Below are 16776 nucleotides of genomic sequence, written 5' to 3' on the forward strand. Positions count from 1 at the left end.
ATCCCTCTGCCAAATTGGAAAGTTAGAGATTTGGAATCTATTGTCATTCCTTCAGTGTTGCTGAATCATAAAGCCTGGTACTCCCCATCCTAGTGGCATTGTAAGTGTACCTACCCCAAAATTCTTCAGCAGTTCAAGAGGCAGCTCTCATCACCTTGGGAGCAACTTGAGGTGGTTTATGTCTACTGAAACAGCCAGTGGTGGCCACATCCTGTGATGGAGTTTTTTAAAAGTTGTAAAATTATATTGGCACTATATAAGACCCATGTTATGCCGCAACTGGAATATATGTGCAGTTCTGGTCAGCACACTATACAAAAGTTGTGGATGCCTGAGATTGATAGAACATTGCCTGAACTGGAGAATTTTGGTTTAAAGAAAAATTGGATAGGCTTGTTACTACTTTTCTCTAGAACCGTGGAATCAGGATAGCTTCAATTGAAGCTGAAAGAGGTTGTAAATGACACTGCAGAGTGTTTTTCAACTAAGAATGGAGACCAGAATGGGAGCTAGGGATGGGTGAGAGGAGCTTCAGGATTAGAAGATGATGTGGGGGAAAGCATACATGAGCCCGAAAGCAAATCACATTGAACTGGAACTCTGTATTAAATGGATATGTTGACACTACTTTATCAATATTTAAAGAAAGTAAGTCAATATTCAACAGAGCTTTATATGAAATGGACAGGTCTAAATGGTGCTAATAGGAAAACAATATTCTTTGGTTGAGGAGTGCACAACCAGGGAGCATAAACTTGAGGCATGTGGTTTAGAGAAGTTTCGAGGAGATATGTGTTTACCCACAGTGGAGATGTCGAGCTCACTGCCTGAAAGATGGACACCATTAAAAATGCATACCATTTAAACTGTAATTAAATATTCAATTGAAATGCAGTAACCTGTAAGGCTACGGGCAAGGACCTAGAAAAATGAGATGAGGTTGGTGGCCACTTGAATCTGGTGCAGATGTGTTGGGCTGAAGGGCCTTTTGCTGTAAATGTCAATGACTCTTTGAAATGATGTGGAGATGCCGGTGTTGGATTTGGGTGGACAAAGTCAGAAGTCTGTCAACACCAAGTTCTTGTCCAATAGGTTTATTTGAAAGTACAAGCTTTTAGTGTGCTGTTCCTTTGTCAGGTGTTGCCTGATGAAGGAGCAGTGCACTGAAGCTTGTGATTTCAAATAAACCCGTTGGACTAAACCTGGTATTGTGACTTCTGTCACTGAAATGAATAAATCATTCCTGAAGAGAGGTCAATGATCATGGAAATGTGAATAAAGTGTTGCAATATAAACATCATTCATAATGGAAAGCTGGTTGCTAACCTTCCACATGAAGCATTGAATACATCAGTTGGACCACCTAAGTAAAAACTTCAAAAGTGAGTGTGTACTCTTGGAATGTCATGCTTCCAAGTTCCAGTCACATTACATTTGTGTTTAAATATGGTGGATTTTAAGGTGCTGAAATTTGAGGATTTCGGTTTCTGGTATTGACTCCTTTAGTAAAGTGAAAGGCACCTACTTTCTGCCCCTCCTGACAGCTGTGCCCACCCCCAGCTTCCTTTCACCTCTTTTGTTTCCAATGCTTGAGACTGTCGCAGTTTTTGCAACAGTCCAATCATATGCTTGAAGCATTTATGCTTTTTTCCTTGTTGCTTTCAAACATTGAACATTGGGTGAATAGGTTGTTGTGCTATCCTATCCTTTAGTTTTGTGAAGGTGCATATTGTAAGTGGAAATGTCTGCATTAATAATGATCCCTGTAAATACTGAGGAAACCCTGCAGTCTTGAAGAGGTTAAGTGAATTGCTACTTTGCCAGCAGACATGTGATCTGGTAACTTGTTTTCTTGCTGAGCTTTCCAGTGGTGATGTCAGGAAACGATGAAAGGTTGAAAATGCAGCTGTTGACATGTGGAAGGTTTGGAAACACTCCTCTCCACTTTCCCCCCCCACCCCCCATCCCCAACAACATAGCTTCCTGACATTCGCCAGGAGCTGAGCAAAACAAATGTCTCCATTGAAATCGCCCAGGTACGGTTTTATTCTAAGTAGTGAAAACTACTGTAAGTGTACTCTAATTATATCTTTGTATATAAATCTAGAGCACTGCTACTCAAGGTCACTCTTTCCATTCCGTGATCAATTCTATTATTTTTTTTTGTTTGCAGAAGAATTTCCTTGGCACAGTTCTGTATGCTTTTCCATTTATCACTGTTCTGATTCTGTGGAGTAAGTGTGGCTGACTGCTATGAATGCATTTTGTTATTGAGGAATGGGGATGAAATTCTTTATTCAAATGCTATGTCAACAAAATGTAGCATATAATGCAAATTTTTACTAAGTTATGCAAACTACATACTAAACATGCTACGGCCGTCAGGATTAGACTATGGGATATATTGTCATTTGGATCATGGTGAAGAAATTGTTCAGAATATTTAATTATATATGGTTTGTATTCATGTTTAAGGCAATTTAGATAGGAACAGCTGGTGAGGAGTGGGCTGGGTGTTCATGTTCTGGATTAGTGGCGCTGGAAGAGCACAGCAGTTCAGGCAGCATCCGAGGAGCAGTAAAATCGACGTTTTGGGCAAAAGCCCTTCATCAGGAATAGGTTCATGTGCCAAGCATAACTGCTTAGACCAAGAAATCTGGCATAAAGTCCAGTCATCTCTGCATATATCTACTAATTGACAGTTTTTAGCTCTGAAATCATGTTGGATGAGGTGAACAATAGCCAGCTTATCGTACTGAAAACTGATTATAACCATGGATATGCAAAACTAAAGTCAAATTCCTTTGAGCATGCATGAATGCACTTGCAAATTGAACTTCATCTTGACAAAGGTATTGTTGAACACCATGGCAGTGTGTGCTGCTTTAGGAGCTTGGTATTTCCAATAATCTTGCACTTTATGATGTCTCTTTTTTTATATATACTAGAAATTTTCTTCATTTTCGAAGTAAAACTGGACATATCTTTCCAACTTACCTTGGGTTTGTTTTAATTCCAAGTATTGAGGTTTGCTAATCATCAATTGAGAAGAAGAAAAATTTCTGATCTGTGATTAACTGCTGTGTGATTAGCAGGTTGACTGAATGTTCTGCTTTTGCATCTGTAGGAGCGGGAGCTGGAGCTTGCGATGCTTCGAGGTAAGACTGAAGGAAACAATCCCTGGGTGGAAAAGAAGGCATTCAAATCAAGTACAGGACCAGAGGGATCCACTAGGGTAAAGCGGAATATTATTTCTCCCCCCTCAAATCACTTGGATAACACCACCTTGCAGAAAAATTGGCTTTCAGTTTAAAGATAGTTGATATCTCCTCTCTTCACTTCTATAGTCAGCATCAGTTTCTGGCATAACTGTCTTGAGTTGTGAATATTTTAATGAGTGCAATTTTGGCTCTGAGATATTTATTTGGAATAAATATTTTCCAAAATGATCTAAAATAGATTTTAAAAATGTTTTTCCTCTTCATAATGTCTCTGATAAATCGAGTTGAATTCCTGTTAACTTTAAAAATTTTAGATTTCAGAGAACATGAAAATCAAATCTTCCAACAACCAAGTTGTGGCTATATCTAGTGCTGACAAGAATCCTAGTGCTTTGAGCAGGAAAAACATTTATTTAAAATGAGCAAGTATTTTTTTAAAAAAAAGTAATTCACATTGCTTGTGCAAGTTTTTTTTCCTCTATTCTAATATCTAGGCTTTTTAAAACAAAGTGCTGCTTCTCCATTTCCAAAATCTAAAACCCACTAAAGAGCCCACCTGATATTACTGGGCAAGCCAGATCTCTGGCAGAAATTTGGCTTAATGTTTTTTAAGGAGTCATCTCTCACTGAAGCATAACTGAGTTTTGAAGACTTGGTTTTTAAGCAGTAAAACGGAAGTGTATTTCTGGAAAAAAAAAAGGAGAGGACCAAATGATTCAAGCTTTATACATAACACAGTTAAAGATTGCAAAATCCATGACAAAAATATAATCCCATTCATTCCAAAACATACTTTTTGATATCAAAGCTTTACAGTGCTCACACTAAGGGAATCTCATTCTGTGTCTCCTTATGTTTAATTTAACTGTGACTTCAACACCCAATCTGGGAAATCTGAGAGCCTCTCCTGAAGTCTTCATGCAACTGAGTTTTTAAACTTTCTCAACTTCAAATAACACCTTAAGGGTTTTATCCATATACTTCTGGTGTACAGCTATTACTAAACTCCTTACTCCTGAGATAATTACTATATTAAGGATTTAAACTAGCGCCTCAATTTTTCAGGAACCAAAGCATTAAATGTCCATCTTCAGTTAAGTACTCTGCCTTCAATAAGGGAATGTCTTCAAGTTGATGCTAGTTTATAGCTGTTGGGTGGATGCATTTGATTCACCTGACTTTTGGGTTTTTAAGCACTCATTAAAACATTGAACTTGCTATTAATAGTTGGCCTACACAAATAAGCAGATTTGCAGGAAGTGATTTCTGGAAAAAGGTTCCTGCGTATTTTACATGGTGATAAATGCATTTTAATTTGGAAGTGAGCTGCATCTTGCTTGGTGAGGGTTCACCATAGAAAATACACTAACACTTAATGCAGTGGAAGTGATATTGAGTGTGCTGAGTATGGCTTGTTGCAGGAAGCATCTAAGGAAACATGCATAGGAACGAAGATCAGGGCAGGTCTGGGCCACGTCAGCATGCCAGTGGCAGAAAGGAACACTGAGCAACTTCCAGATACCAGTGAAATAGTCCCAGTAAGTTGATTTACGGATTTGAAAACTAGGTTTGAAATTACACTTGTAATTGAAAACTATACCATTTTATTGGTGCACCAGTATTGTGACCAGCTGCTTTTGGGCTGTAATTTTAATTACTGACTACATCTGCATGTTTGGTGCAAGTTGATCATTTAAACTATCACTTCACTTAAGCAGAAATTTGTCAGAGTTTTTGAGACTTGATTGAAACCTTAAATTGTGCTGAATTGTTAAGGGCTTTTTTTTTCTCCGCCATGGCTATCAAGCAATTATCCTGATATTTTAAAATCTCCTTGCTTTTCATAAGATGATTACATTAATTGATTTGCATATCATTTGTTTTGACCACCTAGTGATGATTATGTAGATCAGTAGATAAAAGGAATACCTTGCCACATGCGTACACAACTTGAAGGGGTGCAGATTAATTGATGCTGAATCAATGTTATTGTGCAGTTACAAATCTTGAACTTTCATTAATCCAGTTTGTAGCTGTTAACCTTCATTATGATAAAAGAAGCAGTAGTCTCCTAATATCCCAATTCAAGATCAATTTATATAGTAATTTGAGTGATGTGCTTAACTGGGCTTCAAACTGATGGGTGAAATCACTACTTTATTTCCCCTAAACATTATAGGGTGTGTCCAGTGTTCTGTAGTAATTCTTAATCGTTTAGTTTTTTTTAACAAATATGCTTTCACTTGCTGTTCGTTTTGGCACTGGTTGCGGCATTTCTTGTCTATATATTTTGTGGGCCTTGAAGGCATAAAGGACAAAGAACAAAATATAAATATGCAAAGAATTGAACACTCTTGGAAAGGAGAGGAGTGTGAATCTACTTTGTGCATGCTTTAGACTTGGATTGTGTTAATCAATTAAAAGCAGATGTTACTCCGACCTGGATTGCCTGGAGATTATGGATTTATTTAGCAGTTTGATTCTGTAATCTTGCATTGCTTGTCACTGACAATGCTTTCATTCTTTTACAAATTCACCTTTTTTATTTTTTTTAAAAAAATGTATCTTTTGAGGTGCTAAATTGAACACCAATCTGTCCTTCAGGTGGGTCTCAGAACGGGGAGTTCCTATTAGTAGTCTAGCCCATATTTACATATTGACTGCAGTTCAAGTAGAATATCTAGTTCCTGGTCTCTTTTTGTGTGAGACTCCTTTTTTGTTATGCACAAATTGACTAAGTATTTCTCTACACCATGACTCCACTCTTCAATAAAGCGGTGTCCTGTGGACATTAATATGGGGAACAAAAACTTAGATTTTGATTCCTGCTTAGATATGCCAATTTAGTTTCTGGAGTGAATTTTTAACTGCCTGCCTGCATCAGGTTCCCAAAAGTGTTTCATTCTCTACGTGATCCAGGAGCAGCTGACGGGGAGTACAAAAGCTCAAGAGAACACTATTGAGGACAAAAACACTATTACATATTCAGAACACAATGAAATGTATGAAGAGGTACTGCACATTACTGAAGGTAAAGGTCTGAATACTATGCATTCTTATCAATTATTGTCAGTAATAAGCTCCAGTCCCAATTGTTCAATATACTGCTTGTTAGCTACTTTTAAGAACTAATTCCTTATGCTGCTTTCATATTGCAAGAATATTTACCATCGTGAGGCCTCTGTCTTGCTACTTTGTGCTGTTAACATTGAGCTTCAAACTGAGATTTCATTCAATTGAGTCTGGTTTTTTTTAACCTCAGCTCGGATATTTTTTGTCCTGAAATTTGAATAGGTGTTGGGAAGGTCATTAAAGATAAAGGACCTGAGGTTTCAGGTAGCAGTGTTCTTGTACATAAGCAAGGTTCTGCTTCTTTTACTGTTTTGAGTTAAATACACACAGGAATGAAGCTAGATAGTCATATCTTTATTCTTCCTTCTCACCTTTTACGTTCCATCATGGAAAAATTTACGACTGACAGATGTGCATCGATAAAGTTCATAGTGATCGACCAAAGTGGAGATATATGATGGGTTATTGATTAATTTCAATGCTGTGGTGTACTGTCTTAAAGCTGCAGGAAATGCAAAAGTTATGATGAAAGATGCTGATAGATTTGCATGTATTCAATAATATGCAACAATCACAAAATATCTTCCCAAATTTAGATGATTACAAGGTAGAAGCACCTTTGGATTGGTCGACTCCTTTCAGGAAGGTTACTTTTGCATTAGAACCGCAAACTATTCCATCGCCAGAGTATGTAGAAACTGAGAGCAATGAAAATGAGAAGTGCATCTCTGAGACGGGTATGAGAATTTTGTAATGCCCCTTGATTGTCAAGTTATTTGTATAACTTTAAATACTGACTTGCAGTTGGACAAATGGACAGAAAGCTTGTCCCTGTTTTTTGTGTTGTTTGCAAATGAGAACTGTAGTGAGTTATCAAGAATTGCCCCTCCTAATTCGGCCAGTAACAAAGAAAAGCCGTTTGATTCCTCCCTTTTAGCTTGTCGTAGAGCAGTGTTAGCTATGTTCGGAACGGGTGGGTGGAGGCAGAAGAGGGAAAGTGGATGATTTTGATTTAATGAAGCAAAACTTTTCCTGAGCATAGTGTAGCATGTGTATACTTTTGATTACAATCCTACTTCAGAAACACATTGCGGAATAAGTAGTGTAGCCAACAAGTTGAGTTCAGTATGGTATTAATTGAATCTTTGGGAAATAAGTGACTTAAACTTATTCTGGCAATTCCCACACTTTAAACTTCCTGAATATCTATGTTCGATATCATGTTGGTATAAAAAGTTATTAAATTAGGTTAATATTGAAGGCAGTCAAAAGTCACATGACACCAGGTTCTAGTCCAACAGGTTTCTTTGAAATCTCAAGCTTTTGGAGTGCTGCTCCTTCCACATCAGGTGAAGTGGAGGGAAGCACACCCTCCACTTCACCTGATGAGAGCAGCGCTCAAAAGCTTGTGATTACAAAGAACCTGGTGGACTACAACCTTGTGTCGTGTGACTTCTAACTTAAGATGAAATGTCACTGGACTACATTGACAAAGAGGAGTTCAGTCATCCTGTGCTGATTGGCACACCATTCTGGCACTTTACCCTTTTAAGTAGTTAGAAGTCAAGTTTACAGCCTCTGAATTTTTTTTCAGAAGCCTCATGAATGCATGTATGCTTTGCTTGAAATATGGTATGACTAATTTCCTAGAGTCAGACTGCTGCTAACAGTGCTGATTTTAAAACAATTGGGCTCGAACCACTTTCATTGTGCATGTCTTTGTTTGACTTCACTTTAAAAACAACAAACGTTTTGCTACTTTGAAAATAACTTTCCAATTTTGCAGAAATTGGCAAACAAAAGCCAGTCTCCTATCTTTAGGAGCAAATTACTGTAAATGCTGGAGTCTGTATTGAAAACAAAGTGCTGGAAATTGCAGCAGATCAGGCAGCATCCATGGAGATGAGCAGGTTAACATTTCGAGTATAGGTGACTCAATGTTAGCCTGCTGTGTCTCCATGGATGCTGCCTGACTGGCTGTGATTTCCAGCACTTTGTTTTCTCCATTTTTACTTTCTAGTCGGCATTTGCACAAGTCGGACCTTGTTTCATTGTTGCTGTCTATCTTCAAACTAGAATCAAGCTCCCAGGAAGAACTGAACAACTCTGAACTAATTGATAAGCTGTTTGAAGGTGTGCTTGATGCAGACAGGATGGAAGAAGGAATTGAACCTGAGGCTAAAGAACCAGCAAAAGCAGAATTGAAAACATCTAAAGCTGAGGATCACAATGAGGAAGTGAAGTCTGAAGCTGAAGCAGAGTTGAACAACTCTAAAGCTGTGGATCAGTGTGATGAGATAAAGTCTAACGCTGAGGCAGAAGATCAAAAAGAGAATGATGAGCTGACTTTACCTAGCATCTCAGTATTGTCTCCTCTTGCTAAATCCATCAAGTTGGATGCTGCATCTCCTCTTGTGAGTGTACTCTCCTGGATTTTCAATGGTGGTTATTCTGTTCAATAGAAATCAAATCCAAATTTTTTGAAGTATATTTTAGCATGGTTGAGAAGGGATATGAGATTGTTAGATCACTGTGTACTATACAGATTGTTTGCCAAACTGGTAATTCACTAGAATAGGTACTGGATGTGGAAAGCTCCAACAAATATGGGAGTAAGCAATTCGGCCTGATTTACTATATAATACGATTATGGCTGATTTGAATTGTTCAAAGTCTTTTACCCAGACTGTCCCCATAATACTTTAAACCATAGTTTAATCATTAATACCTCAGGTATGCTCAAAGACTGAGCTTCCAAAATTCTCTGGGATAGAAAATTCCAAAAAATTCACCACCTTCTAAGTAAATCAAATTCTTTATTCCTTGATAGCATCCCCCTTATTGTTTAAATTGTGCCTGCTGGTTTTAGACTTCGCAATCAATTGAAACACTTTATCTGCATCTGCCATGTGTAACCCTCAAGTATTTTGTAGATCGCCTCACTCTTTGAAACTCCAGAGAGCATAGGTATAGTTTTCCCAATCACTCTTCAAATGATAGTCCTGACATTCTGGGAACAAGCCAGGTGAAGCTTTGTGCTCTCTCTATGGTGATATTACCCTTCCTGAGTTGAGGAAACCATGTAAGGTCTAACCAAACTTCTACTCAATTGAAGCAAGGCTTCATTGCTTATGTGCTCAAATCCTCTTGCAAGAAAGGCTAATGGAATGTTAGCCTATGTTATGACAACGAGCCAGCCATATCAAATGAGCCACCCTGTCCCTATATTTGCTATACCATAAATTTACAGCATTTGATCACACTCAAAATAGCTCCAATGATTCTAACCAGATTTTTTTGAATAACTGATATCAGATACCAAGTTTGTAATTTAAACTAAAATTAACTTCTGATTCCAGCAGCATTAACTGAGCAAAGTTAAACAACAAGGTAATCTAATGATTGAAATTCAATCTTTGATTCTAACCTCTGGTCTCATGTGGACAGAAACAATTAAGTAATAAATTAGAAGAAAAATTGAGATATGTAACAAGCCAGTTCACTCAAGTGGTTTCCATGATGCATAGTATTACAGACACATGGGATTGTGTCTTGATTTCTGAAGACACCAATCAATGCAAATAGATTTCAGTAGGCTGAGGAATATTCACTTAATTCTTACAGCTGAGATTCTAGTCTTGGAACTTTTGGTATTGGGAGGTTAACCAGAGAGCAATCAAACTTCGGTTCTGTGGCTTTAGCAACCACAATCCTGACCAAAAAAAATTTAATTCAAACTTCAGTACCTCCTTTATTTTTCTCGTTTTTCTGTTAGACTGGTCCTGTGATTGCCCCTGTTAATGTCTGCCAATGCTTGTGCATAACCAATCTCCAGGGCTGAAATGTCTATTGCATTCTTTGAGCCAGAATCAACTTGCAGTGGACTTACAGGCCTGGTCCTATAAACAAGTTTTCTTTGTTTTATAAATGAAAACAAACTGCTGCTCTTAGTCCAAAGATAACCTTTTAATTCATAGCTTACTCTTTTCAACTAAAACTGGTTTTAGTTTTTAAAAACTGCACTGGTTATAGCGCCGTTCTAATAGCATGCTGCAGCTGCAGGGTTAGTCTTGACATATTGCATCGAGACTTGGCTACCACTTCCCATTTGAAGGACTGTTTTGCAGGTTTGTTCCTTTTACCAGAGTGGATAATCTCATTTTTCTACATTTATATTCCATCTGCCAAGTTCTTGCCCATTCTTTAAGCTTGTCTAAATCCTCTTCCTCAACACCCATACCCATTTAGCTTTACTTTATCTGTAAATTTGAAGTACAGATAATGGTTTTTATTAACTGGCACATGTGGGACCTGGGGCGTGTTGGTTGATCAAATATTCCAGTTGATTGACATCCATATGTTCAATGTAAAAGTGCAGTGCAGGGGGTATATACACCACTGTTATACTTTATTTACAGCATAAACCACTTGATGCAATTTTGTAAATAAACTTCATCTTCTCATCCACACCCTCAGCTGGCTACTCCGACATCATGGAGATTGCGATAATATGGTAAACTTCTGGTATTTGATGAACAATTTTTTTGCCAGTTTATCAAGAGTGTCAGTTTAAGGTGCTGGTTAAAATAAACTTTGGTGAATTAGCTCTGGTTCACCCATTTGAACAGCTGGCATCCAAATACCGATCCTTGTGGTACATCACTCATCCCAGCCTGCCAATGCAAGACTGACCCGTTCATGCCAATCTGTTCTCTGACTGTTAGCTAATCCTTTAATCTATGACAGCACATTATTTCCTATTCTATGTGCTTTAATTTTGCAAACCAACATCCTATCTATCTCAGTCTTAAGTACACTCCATGACCTGGCCTCCACAACCTTCTGTAGCAGTGAATTCCATAGATTCACCACTCTGGCTGAAGAGGTTTATCCTTTATCAATGTTCTTAAAGTTTTCCCTTTATTCTAAGGCTATGCTCCCTGATCCTAATCTTTCCTACCAATGAAAGCCTTTTCCCCACACCTATTCCATCCAGGCCATTCAGTATTCTGTATGTTTCAATTAGACCCCCTTGCTGCCGTCTCCTAGGCTCAATTGAGTGCAGACCTAACATCCTTAAAACGTTCCTCATGTGTTAAGCTTTTAATTCCTGGAACCATTCTTGTGAACCTGCTCAAGGGCCAATATATCCTTCCTGAGGTATGGGGCCCAGTACTGCGCACAATGCTCCAAATGTGGTCTGACCAGAGTCTTGGAACCTCAAAGTGCATCCCTGCTTTTGTATTCATGTCCCCTCAAAATAAATGCCATAATTGCATTGCCTTCCTAACTACTGACTGAACCTGCAAGTTTCTCTTGACAGAATCCTGGACTGGAACTTGCAAGCCTCTTTGCACTTCAGACTTATGAAGTTTCTTCCCATTTAGAAACTAGTCCATGCCTCTCTTCTTATCAAAATGCATAACCTCATACTTTCCCACATTGTACTCCATCTGCTACTTCTTTGCCCCCACTCCTAATCTGTCCAATCCTTCTGCAGCCTCTCTGCCTCAATGCTACCTTCTATGTATCTTTGTATCATCTGCAAACTTAGTCAGAATGCCCTCCGTTCCTTCATCTAGATTGTTAATGTATAAAGTGGAAAGTTGTGGTCCCAATACAGAGACTTGTGGACCACTTGTCACCAGCTGCCATCCTGAGAAGGACCCATTTATCCCCACCTTCTGCTTTCTACCAGACAGCCAAGCTTCTATTCATGCTAGCACCTTGCCTCTGATACCATAAGCCCTTGCCTTACTCAGTAGTTTTCTGTGCGACAACCTGTCAAAGGCTGCCTTTAAAGTCCAGGTCGATAACATCCAATGGTTCTCCTGGCTCTCTGCTCATTACTTTCTCAAAGAATTCAAGCAGATTTGTCAGACGTGACCTCTCCTTGATGAAACCATGCTGACTTTGTCCTATTTTACCACATATTTCCAAGTATTCAGAAATCTCCTCCACTATAGATTCAAGGATCTTGCCCACAACAGAGGTTAGCCAAAAGGTCTGTAATTTTGCCTTTTGCCTTACTCCCTTTTTAAACATGGGAAGCACATTAGCGTTTTTCCAGTCCTCGGGGACCCTCCCTGATTCTAGCAATTCCTGAAAGATCACCTCTAACGCCTCCGCTATCTCTTCAGCTATCTCCCTTCAAATTCCTGAGATGTACTCTGTCTGATCCAGGTGACTTATCCATCTTTATGCCGTTCAGTTTTTCTAGCACCTTCTCCTTGGTGATGGACTCTGCTCTGCCCTCTCTTGAATTTTTGGGATATTATTCGTGTCTTCTACTGTGAAGACTGACGCAAATTAAGTCAGTTCCTCAGCCATTTTTGTTCCTCACTACTATCTCTCCAACGTCATTTTCCAGTGTCCAATGTCCACTTTTGCCTTTGATACATCTAAACAAGCTCACCGTCTTCCTTTTATATTATTGGCTAGCTTATCCTCATCCTCATATTTAATCTTCTCCATCCTTATTTCTTTTAACCTCTGGTCTTTGTAAGCTTCCCAATCCTCTGATTTCCTACTGCCCTTCCCCAAATTATGCTTTCTCTTTGCTTTTATGCTATCCCTGACTTCCCTTGTCAGCCATGGTTGCCTCATCCTTCCTGTTCCATGCTGCTTTTCTCTCAGAATGAATCTCTGCTGTGTCTCTGAATTACTCCCAGAAACCCCTACCATTGCTGTTCTGTTGTCTTTCTTGCTAGGCTCCTCTCCCAGTCAATTCCACCCAGTTCTTCCCTCATGCCTCCATAGTTTCCTTTATTCAGCTGTAATACCTTGCATCTGGTTCTATCTTCTCCCTCTCAAATTGCAGTGTAAATTCAATGCTATTATAATCACTGCTTCCTAAAAACTGTCAATCCAGATCATGCTTCAAGTGGAGTTGGTTTTAGCTTTCTGTGCCTGTATAAACCATCTTTAGTAATGACATTTGCATTTTATTTCTTAATTCTTGACAAATATTTGCTCCAACCATCTTCCTAATAAGAGGGGTTTGGGAATAGGGGTTTCATGAAACTCATTACATCTCTCTCTTCAACCTCCACTTTCTGACCCTGAGCCATGTCATTAACATAGGTAACCAAAAATTATTAAACTTAATGAGCAATGTGTTAAAAATCTTAAGCCCAAGCCATAAATGTTATCTATCTGGGATGAGCTTTTAAAAGTTCAGAAATAGCTTACTTTCTGGTAATCTTAATTTTGAAAAGGAAACTGAACTCTAGGAAACAGTCAACAACAAATAAAATAGGAATGGGGAAGTGTCTTTCACATTTTTAAACAATGGGTAAGGGGAACACAGCATTACTGCTTGACAGTGTCCACTTTTTATTAAAATAAAGCTTGAGTGAGCAAGGAGCAGTCGCCTATTGAACTGGATTATTAATGTAAAGTCGATTAGTCAGTTTTTTTAAAAATCAGTAAGCTTGTTTTTTTTATTTTAAAAAAAAAATCATTTCACCCTGGGCAGAGAGGTCTACTATAGTTCAACCATTTGTAAAAATTTTAGCCTTAGTGATGAGCTGTCAGGCTGCTTGTAGTAAGTATATTCATTGACTTGGCCATTGATCCTGTTAGTTGAGTCTGTAAATTCAATAGTTATTGGTTTTACATAATCATTTTAATATGCCTTTGACAATGCCCAATAAGTTGGGATACTCTCTTGGAACATGTCTTGAGCTTTTTTTTCTTGTATCTGGTAGGCTGCAGTAGTTGCATCACTAAATAATGGTCTGACTGAATCCTGCTGCTCACTCTATTCGTCACTCAAACTTAATACTCCTGGGCAGGACCAAGATCCAGCTGGAAATCTTCTACGAGCAGTGGAAAATGCACCATTATACAGGTAACTTTATCCCTATGAACACTTGATTATTGATGTATCCTGATTAACAGCAATTTCAACGGTTGAGCCCTTAAAATGGTTAATCATTTTTTTGTAATGGTTCTTGTTTTCAAAAAGGAATCATGCAAGAAATCTCTTGACCTAGGTTTGGTCAAGTTTTAAAAGACTGATTTAGGTTCCTTTTTAAAACTCATTTTGGACTTTGGTTGCTTCTTTTCAAAGTCATTGGTTGTGCATAAGAACAGGATTAGGCCCCTGAGCCTGTTCTGCCACCCTTTTGCATTCGGGCTGACTGTATCTCAACTATTCCTGATGAAGGGCTTTTGCCCGAAACGTCGATTTCGAAGCTCCTCGGATGCTGCCTGAATTGCTGTGCTCTTCCAGCACCACTGATCCAGAATCTGTATCTCAACTCCATCTACCCACTGTAGTTCCACATCATGTGAAATCCTTGAGCAAACATTCTATCACTTGGATTTAATTATTGGAGTCAGTATATTTTTGAGGGTGATTTTAGAATCCTATCATCCACTGTGGAAAGAGGCCTTATGTTCCTGTTAGTGAAAGGTAAGGCTGGTAAGATTAGGAAACAATGGATGAATAAAGATATTGAGGTTCTAGTCAAGAATAAAATGGATCTCTTGAAGAGTATAAAGAGTATAGTGGCATTCTTAAGAGGGAAATCAGAAAGGCCAAGTGGGGATAGGGGAGCGCCTTGGCAGATAAAATTAAAGTTGATCCAAAGAGATTCTGCAAATAATTGAGTTAGAGAGCCACTAGAGGCAGAGTAGGGCCCCTTTAAAGGTCAATGAGGGCCAGCTTTGTGTTGAGCCTCTGGAGATGGGAGATGTTAAATGAATATTTTACATCAGTTTTTACGGCGGAGAAAGAAATGGAGGCGAGACAACTCTGGGGAAATAAACATTGATGTTTTGAAAACCGTTCACATTACAGAAGATGAAGTGCTGGCAATTTCACTAACAGGTGGCTAAATCTCCAGGACCCAATCAAGTGTATCTCAGGATGTTGTAGGAAGTTAGGGAGGAAATTGTGGGGCCCCTAGCAGAAGTACTTGTAACATCTTTAACCATGGGTGAGGTGCAGGAGGACCTGAGGGTGGCTCATGTTGTGCCTTTAAGAAGAGATGTAAGGTGAGTCTGACACCAATGGTGGGTAAGTTTTTGGGGATTCTGAAAAGTAGGAATTACATGTATTTGCAGAGGCAAGGAATGCAAGAAAAATTGTCAAACTTTTTTGAAGTAACCAGAAGAGAATGGTCGCAGGTTTTTTTTGTCGGATTACATATATGTAATAGTGGTGTTCCACCGGGATTTGTGTCTCATTTCTATATAGAGTCATAGAGTTGTACAGCACAAAAACAGATCCTTTGGTCCAACTTGTCCATGCTGACCCGATATTCTAAATTATTCAGTCCCATTAGCCAGTATTTGGCTCATATCACACTCTCAACCCTTTCTGTTCATACACCCATCCAGATGTCTTTTAAATGTTATAATTGTACCAGCCTCCTCCACTTTCTCTGGCAGCTCATTCCATGCATACATCACCCTCTGCATGAAAAGGTTGCCACTTAGGTGCCTTTTAAATCTTGCCACTCTCACCTTTTAAACCTATGCCCCCCAGTTTTGAACTTTTTTTTTTCCTGCACCCCCCACCACTACCATGGGGAAAAAGACCTTAGCTATTGATCCTATCCATTCCCCTCATGATTTTATAAACCTTTATATGGTCACCCCTCGACGTCCAAAGATCTAGGGAAAATGGCCCTAGACTATATCAACTTCTCCCTTCCAACCTCCCAACCCCCCCAACCCTGGCAACACCATTGTAAAGCTTTTCTGAACCCTTTCAAGTTTAACAATAGCTCTCCTATAGCAGGGAGACCAGAATTGAACACCATATTCCAAAAGTGACCTAACCAATGTCCTGTACAACTGCAACATCCCAACTCTTATTAATGCACTAACCAATAAAAGCAAGCATACCAAATGCCACCTTCATTACCCTGTCTATCTATGACTCCTTTTAAGGAAATATACACCTACACCCGGAAGGCTTAGGGTGAGAATGTAGAAGGTATGGTTAGTAAGCTTGTGGATGGCATCAAACTTGACAGTAATTGTTGTGGTTCTGTTCGCCGAGCTGGGAATTTGTGTTGCAGACGTTTCGTCCCCTGTCTAGGTGACATCCTCAGTGCTTGGGAGCCTCCTGTGAAGAGCTTCTGTGATCTTTCCTCCGGCATTTGTAGTGGTTTGAATCTGCCGCTTCCGGTTGTCCATTCCAGCTGTCCATTGTGTGGCCAATATATTGGGTCCAGGTCGACGTGCTTATTGATTGAATCTGTGGATGAGTGCCATGCCTCTAGGAATTCCCTGGCTGTTCCCTGTTTGGCTTGTCCTATAATAGTAGTGTTGTCCCAGTCGAATTCATGTTACTTGTCATCTGCGTGTTTGACTACTATGGATAGCTGGTCGTGTCGTTTCGTGGGTAGTTGGTGTTCATGGATGCGGATCGTTAGCCGTCTTCCTGTTTGTCCTACGTAGTGTTTTGTGCAGGTATGTGGATGACACCTTTTGTAATCATTAAAAACACAGAAATAGAGAACACACA

General features: G+C 39.1%; 1 protein-coding gene across 6 annotated transcripts in view; it reads left to right on the plus strand.

The window, feature by feature from the left end:
• Positions 1–16776, plus strand: part of LOC122558634 (anillin-like) — a 58862-nt gene that overhangs the window by 12772 nt on the left and 29314 nt on the right. For 3 of the 6 annotated variants that reach the window (XM_087996056.1, XM_087996057.1, XM_043707432.2), the window contains exons 6-11: positions 3128–3235; positions 4643–4759; positions 6141–6252; positions 6890–7030; positions 8370–8707; positions 14003–14145. In XM_087996056.1, coding sequence (XP_087852182.1) covers positions 3128–3235; positions 4643–4759; positions 6141–6252; positions 6890–7030; positions 8370–8707; positions 14003–14145 — 959 coding nt within the window. The remainder of the gene's footprint in view (positions 1–3127; positions 3236–4642; positions 4760–6140; positions 6253–6889; positions 7031–8369; positions 8708–14002; positions 14146–16776) is intronic. The other 3 variants (XM_087996059.1, XM_087996058.1, XM_087996060.1) reach the window with 3 other exon arrangements.

This window comes from Chiloscyllium plagiosum, unplaced genomic scaffold (genome assembly GCF_037043375.1).
Source record: "Chiloscyllium plagiosum isolate Xiang-an unplaced genomic scaffold, Cpla_swu_hap1 HiC_scaffold_17, whole genome shotgun sequence".
NCBI classification, from domain to species: domain Eukaryota; kingdom Metazoa; phylum Chordata; class Chondrichthyes; order Orectolobiformes; family Hemiscylliidae; genus Chiloscyllium; species Chiloscyllium plagiosum.